The following is a 7,617-nucleotide window of genomic DNA, read 5'->3' as shown; positions in this document are numbered from 1 at the left end:
GTCGATGGGGGCAATTATAATCACTAACTACAATCAAACTGCAATTGAAATTACACTTAAGACAACCATCCTTTGTCGAGGAGAAAAAATAATTCTCTTAGACGGGTAATCGAGTGTCTTGGACTGTTTCCCTAAAATAATAATATAGAAAAAAATGCAAGGGGGGAGTCTGAAGAGGTCAGTTTATAACTGTCTGCTAGATTGCTAGAATAGGTTCAACTGTACTGTAAAGTAATTAACAGCGCACCATTGTTATATATTCCCCAGTGGCCGTCCAGCCAATCTACGAAGATGCCAGAGACTACTGTGTGGATGACGACGAATGGCTGTAGTGACGTCATCTTTATCTGTTCATAATATTGTGTCAGTAAAGCGGAATAAACATTACGATTATAATGATCTTGTGTGGAGAAAGAGTGGGGAATGTTTGAAAACAACGTATTAAGCTCTTAAAGTTGTTTGTTTGAAAGTTGTAACTAAATAGAGGATTTACTTGTAGTGTGGTACAGTCTTAATTTTAACTAAACTGTAATCGTCAATGTCATCGGTTACGATAGGCTACTTATGTTAGTAATTGTCTCATTAATTAAACATACATGACCATAATTACATTTGTTACTGTCTTCACTTGTTGAAAGTTTACGTGAATATATAAGCATGATAATCCTCGCTTCCAGCCCAGGTACACATGTCCACTCCTCGTTTTGAGGTTGATATGTGTAGGCCTACATCTAATTATTTATTTTTTCAAATTATACAACATAAAAAACAGAAGTTATGAAAGTGAGCCGAAACCATAGTCCCCTGAACATCCATGTCAAACTAAAACAGATAAAGGAGTTTAAATATCTTGGCAGCACTTTTTCTGAAAACGGGTCCATAGACAAAGAAATAGAAATGCGAGCTCAAAAAGCCAACGCTGTCACCTACCAGCTCGCTCCCCTCCTATCTCATCCAAACATCTTTATGGACACAAAGAGACAGCTTATCACCTCAATATTCATACCAACATTATGTTATCAGTGCCGGACCTGGACCTTAAGCAAAACCCATGAAAGCAAAATCACTGCATATGAAATGAAATGTCTCCGCAAAACCCTTAACATCACAAGACGAGACAGGCAGAGAAATGGAAGAAGTAAGAGCAGCTATCGGCACTGAGTCCTGCCTGCGTTACATAAAAAGACAGAGGACAAAATGGTTTGGCCACCTGTTACGCATGTCACCTGACCAGCCAGCCTCGAGAGCCTACTACATCAAGCACTCAGGCTATAAAGGAAGAGGAAGGCCACGCAAAAGGTGGATTGAGGGTGTCAAGGAAACCCTAAGAAAACATAACATCACAACTGAAAGATCTGCGGAGTTGGCCTACCATAAAAACTGCATCTCCCCTCGACGCTTATCGGCAACAGAGGATGAAAAAGTAAAAGTAAGTAAAGTAAGTACAAAATTATACAACTGTCTTAAGGCAGCAGCAAAGCTGAATCTCGCTTTTGAAACCAAGACATTAATACGTCAGTCTAGGGACTTACTTCTGAGTCATTACCAAGTTGTATTACAAGGTCAACCAACATTTTAACAGACATCTCACAAGGAACAAATTGAGAGAGCAGTAACATTGAAAAGAAATACTTTAAGAAAATTAATATGCCTTCATTGACACAATTTAGATGATTTAGGAGGCGGATTCTGACCCTACCTGTCGGGATCAACCTGGAGTGAGAGGGATACGACATTCCAGCAGGAAGACCGAGATCCTCGATAAAAATTCTCCCCACTCAGGAACTGAAATTGAGTCTCCTGCAGACAACAGCGAAGCGACTAAGCGTTACACCATAGATGCCAATGTAAAGAAATAGAAGGAGTAGGCCTCTAGTGGACGTAAACAATCCACCTTCTCTTTTCACAAGAATACAAGATCATAACTGTTATAAAACAAGTTTGAAGTAAAGAAGCAGACTGCAAAGCACACCAGCAGTGTGCACTAGCCACTAACGATCTCACTCTGACTTCCAGTTTATGAGCCTCGTCTGGTATGCTATCATCACAAAAATACCCAAAAACAAAACAACAACAACAAAAAAACATTGAAAAGATGTCTCATAAACTGGAACGCACTAGAAATGGATAAAAATGACAAAAAAGGAAAAACATCTTGTATCCATCCATGTTTTTATTGAATCACTTTTGAGAAATCAAAAGTTCATAAAAGCAAGGGGACAGTCAACACTGGGTCAAACAGTCAATTGACAATACATCGTGTATGTTATTCATGTAGTTGCAGAACATGACAAGGTACATATTTGGACAACTCTCACTTCATTGAGGAACATGGTCACAACAATGCGGTAGCATTGATACCTTGGAAAATATAATTATACATAAAGACTCGCATTCAAACTAAAAGCTGCCCCAAAGCAAACGAAAAGGTTACTTTGAAGACAAAAAGTAAAGTTATGTGAAAAAAAAAAGTTTGTAATTCTACATAGAAAAACAAACAAACAAACAAACAGACAGCACGGAACTCGTCCCCATGACAAAGGTAACTTAACAAAGAAGACACAGAGCACTGAATCAAGCAACGAGGAAACTTCTCAGAGAAATATCAGGAAAAATGTATCAATTCTCATGGAATGAAGCTAGGAGATATAAACCTCCCACAATCACTTAATTTATTCTATCTATCACTTCAATGGCATGTATACTATAAAACACAAAATGTTCTGTATCTCCATTTGCATTCGTTATGCAAGACAGTAACATTATCACAGACCATCTAAAAGCCACACGGTGAAGCTGTGAATAAAGACCATTTGTTCTATAGTTGGTGTGGACAGAATGGTTTATGGGAAAAGCTGACAAACAATTTTTTACAAACAGTAGCAGATGCAACAATAGCCAAAGGGTCTCTCTCGGGAAGCCTTGGCTACCAAAAGTAATAAAATATGGCGTAATTGTTCACATCATAGCCATACAGTGATCAAGGTGTAAACAAAAAACAAACAAAACTATAACAACAAAACATACCCAACCAAAAAGGAAAAACCCCCCAACAACAACAAGTACTTCTATCCAGTAGAGCTTTTTGAACATTATGTCATTATGACAAGTAATCTTTCTACTGCAACAAAAGCACAGTCACATACTCAAAAATAAGCATAAAAGTGTTGGGGAAAAACACCCCTGTATTCTTCCCTATCCATTGTTTTCATCGTAATCATGTAGTCTTTTGTTCAACATTATTACAAGCAGGTTAAATACATCATTCATCCGCAGGAGGGAGGGGGGGGGTTGCGCACATTTTTCTCCAAAAAAGTCAAACTTGGAAAAGTCCCTCAATCATCCTGCTCAGGTCTAAATAAACTCATTATCAAAAAAATGTGAACTGTTTTCCCCAAAACCCAAAGCTAGATAAAAGCCATTACTATCACTTCTAGTCAGGACAAAGAAAATCAAAATAGACCACAAATCCTTAGTCAAAGTCGTTAACAAGAAAGCGAATAAACCAGATCCATAACAAAGTCCAAGTAAGGTTTCTGAATCTAATAGAAAAACACTTGTCACTCAGACAAAGCAAGCTGATATTATAATAATGATTAATGCAAGACACAAAACAGTTATTTCTTTTGGTATTAATATCACGGGAAACATGGAGATGCGGGGAAAGGGACATGAGAAAGATGAAGCTCACTTGGAACGAGCTTGGAAGGATGGCTCACGACAGAGATAAATGGAAGGAGCTTGTATGTGGCCTTTACCCTGCCAGGGGTGAAAGGCATTGATGATGATGATGATTAATATCATACATGCAGTACCTTCCATACTAATCGAAAAGTTGATGCTTTGATTATTTCAGTCGTACCCTAGCAATTTGTAGATATTTTTCTTTATTCACATTCTGCGTTGTCTGGCTTTCCTGAGCTCTACAGAGGAAAATACTGCTAATTAAATCCTTAACAAATGGTGATATTGACATGTATACACATATTGCAGTAACTTAAAATACAGGTAGGCATGCCATCAAATTTTATATTCACAACACCACCAGGTTGCAAATATATTAAAAAACACATTACATATAATCTAACAAAACAGTCTTGACATGAATATCCATAATAGCCCATGTTTGCACTGTAGAATAATACAGTAACAACAGTTACAAATACATACCTATGAACTACAGATAATACACCACAGAGGCTGATAGCTTGTACAAAAACATTGCAATGGTAAAAACCACCAGAGAGGGAAAAAATTCGAAGACCATGATGAGAACTCTTCTATTCTGTCTCAGAATCAAAAAACATGATGAGCATCAAAAAGATTTCAAAAACGAGACCAAACGAGGACATAAAAGGCTTGAAAAGCTTCCTGACTATGGCCTCTCCCCCCGCGCGAGCCTTGCGTTGATGTCGGCCACCACTTCCGGAAGCTCTGTGATGGTGTCGATGACATAATGCGCGCCAGTCTGCACCAGCAAGTTCCGTGACTTCTGCAACCGTTTCTGTATCTCCTCCTCTGGGATCTGGTCCTCTTCCTCCAGGCTGTTGATGTCCATGTAGTTAGAGTGCCGGGCCACGCCAACACCCCAGCAGCCTGCCGACAAAGCCTCGCCCACGCCAGCAACCGTGTCGTCCACCTTGACCACAGAGTGGATGTCGGGTACGTCCAGGAGGTCCAGGTTGCGGTAAACCATGAAAGGTTTGGGTCGAGCCCCATTCACCACCTCATCACCGGCTACATTCACATCGGGCACATACCTGGGCGGGATAGAAAAGTTGAGTTATCAATCAAGAAGCAATACAGTGCACACCTGCCCGTAACTGCAGATCAAAACTGATATTGTCGGTATCCAGCTCCCAACTGTGTAGACACAGAATTAGGTCAAACACTTTTTTGGGGGAGCAAATGTGATTTTTTTCTTAGTATCTTCCAAAATTGCTCAAAATTTTGTGTAGAATGTTCTTTTCACTTGTTATGGTATTGCCAGTTGTAATTATGGTTGTGAACATATAATTGCTGACAAAAGCAGTCACTACCTTTGAATTACAAGGCTTTATCTGACGATTTAGGCTTTTTTGAGTTATTAAGACTATGAGGTCAGAAACCAAATGTTCTCTGCGCTCTATCAAAATTGTAAGATTATTTGGAGTCGTTATCAAGGTATTCAAAGAATTGCATTTGAAAAATCTTGACATGTTGTGAAACTCAAAATTTCTAACAAGTCAAATTACTGAAAACTAGGTACTGAGCAGGTAGAACTTTGTAATTCTACGGTAGCAAAGTGTTAAAACTAATTTGGTGGATGCAAGGTTAGAGTTGGACAACGATATATATGTAATTTGTTCTACCACAGACATAATAGAAAAAAAAGTCCTCTCTGCCTCATATTTATACTCATTTAAGACTGGTACCACCAGAAGTCTAGGACTCCCTGACATTTCAAGGGACAAATTTCAATTGACAAGGACAAAAAATTAATAAGACCAGATGGGCAGCCAGAAAAAAACGAAAGACTCATATGATTTCAATCATTATAAAATTGGTATCACCTCATCCTACAAAATAGGCTCAGACTTACCCTACCCATTGACCATTGTTCTTGTGTCGGCAAAGTAACGCTTAAGCTTTCACATTTGTCATACAGCTACAAAAGAAACTGTCCCTGTTGCAAACAATCCACTTCAGTCCAAATTTTGAGAATTTACGATTTTTACTCTTCCAAACCTCTATCAAAGAGGCACCTTTTAACATCGCCAAAGTGCAGTTTAATGCTATGGTCAAGGCCTACTATTTTTCTTGCTTTTCATGATTCCTGATTGGAACAACTAACACAATAAAAGCTAGTTGTTTTGGTGGGGGTTTTTTGGCCTCGAGTGTAAAATGTAACAAAACCAAATGCTTGTGAAGCCCACAAAATGCCTTGGAAACCCAAAACAGCCAGATTAATGCATGCAGGATGTTGCAAAACTGCACGCGGTTGGGACAATTTCTTTTAAATACTCAGCGGAAATAAGCCAACAGAGAACCACTCGCTATTAATCTCTTTACCCCACAACTGAATAGAGCACTGCTTGGGATGGGATAACATTTGGCACGACAATAATTATGTTTTTTTTTCTTTTCTACCCAAATACCTTTACCCTTAACAAGTCTTTAAAGTCACAAAATCTTTAAAATATGAAAACAACACCACTGACTATTGTACGCCTCAATGTCTTTACATCCATATTCCCACTCCCCCTTCCTGAAATAAATTCATTCCACGAAGGAAAGGGGAGAGGGGATGCATTTTCCGTCATGAAGTAAGACAATAGTTGGTGAATGACACAGTGTAATAAAGCCCACTGCATTAGTTTAGTTTTAGTAAGAGTTTTATGGCACTTGCAACACATAAGTTCATACAAGTGCCGAAGATTAGAAGTGGTACAAGAGAGTAACCAAAAGAAAAAAAAAAAAAGAGGAAAGATAACAACGATTGGTGTTTGACAGGAAAGAAGGAGCAAACCATACCAGAGCACCAGCCGACCACCCAGGCAATTGCGATAAAAACAGGTTATACAAGTGCCAAAAAATGAGAAGTTTTACAAGAGAGTAACATACAAAGAAAAGAGGGAAGAGAGATATGTAAGTCAGCGTGGTGAAAACAGGCGCTCGTCAAAATACTGAAATATAGAAGAAACTGGCATTTTTCAGCCGGTTTGGCAATATTTATTGAATTTTTCTTCTTTGGCTCAACACCTTTTATATCTATTTAAATTCACATTTCTGTGTGGATTTGACTGAAAAACGTTCAATAGAGGCACACGAAAAAGGTAAGTTGTCAGTTTCCAAGGACTCTCGAGCTATGGCAGTCACAAAACTGTGGTGGTAATTTTCTCACAAATTTTACCTCTAAAACTGAGCAACCCCCACCTCCTTCAATTGCAAATGTTGCGACCTCAGTGCTTTTTTTGTCATATCTCCATTTTTTAACAGTGAAACTGTGACTTCTTCTTAAGCTCACTCTTTGTTATGAGCTGTTTTCACTGTTATTAAAAATGGAGGTATGACAAGAAAGCACAGAGGTCGCTATATCTTGACTTCTATTCAAGAGAAATGAACTGGCTTTAAGATGATACCAATATTCCACATGCCCTTAAATTGACAAGCACCTGATTGCACTGCCTTGTGACACATATAAGCCTGAGTGTCGAAGATTATTGACGATTTACAAGAGAGTAACATACATATGAAAAAGACAGAAGAGAGATATGGACAATAGATGTTTGAAATGAAAAAAAAAAAAAGAGCAGCAAACCACACCTGAGCCCCTACCAACCACCCACCCACTCACTGACTCACCCCTGCTTCTTGGCCTCTGCAAGTAGGATGTCCACCATGCAGCGCGTGAAGCCGGTGGTGACTCCGATCTTGCAGCCCAGCTCCTGGCGCAGTATGTCGATGGTCTTTGGCGTCCCGGGGATGAGCTCCGAGTACTTGCCCAGCACCGCCAGCTGCATGGGCACAAAGTCTCGGAACATGGCGTCCACGTCCGTCTGGTCTGGGTACTTTCCGTGGACACTCTTCCAGCGCTCGCGGACCTCTGGGATTTCTGTGATGGCCTGTTGGGGGGGG

The 7,617-nt window shown here is 39.5% G+C and overlaps 1 protein-coding gene across 2 annotated transcripts in view; it reads right to left on the bottom strand.

The window, feature by feature from the left end:
- Nucleotides 1–2,153: 2,153 nt before the first annotated feature.
- LOC101860820 (phosphonoacetaldehyde hydrolase) overlaps nt 2,154–7,617 on the bottom strand; it is a 24,375-nt gene continuing 18,911 nt past the window's right edge. For both annotated transcript variants that reach the window (XM_005099883.3, XM_035970167.1), the window contains exons 3-4: nt 7,345–7,604; nt 2,154–4,760 (exon numbers count right to left, since the gene is read on the bottom strand). In XM_005099883.3, coding sequence (XP_005099940.1) covers nt 4,376–4,760; nt 7,345–7,604 — 645 coding nt within the window. In that variant the 3' untranslated portion in view covers nt 2,154–4,375. The remainder of the gene's footprint in view (nt 4,761–7,344; nt 7,605–7,617) is intronic.

The sequence above is a fragment of the Aplysia californica genome, unplaced genomic scaffold, assembly GCF_000002075.1.
Source record: "Aplysia californica isolate F4 #8 unplaced genomic scaffold, AplCal3.0 scaffold00229, whole genome shotgun sequence".
Taxonomy (NCBI): domain Eukaryota; kingdom Metazoa; phylum Mollusca; class Gastropoda; order Aplysiida; family Aplysiidae; genus Aplysia; species Aplysia californica.
The sequence above is the reverse complement of the archived record's forward strand: the minus strand, read 5'-3'. Positions and strand labels throughout refer to the sequence as shown.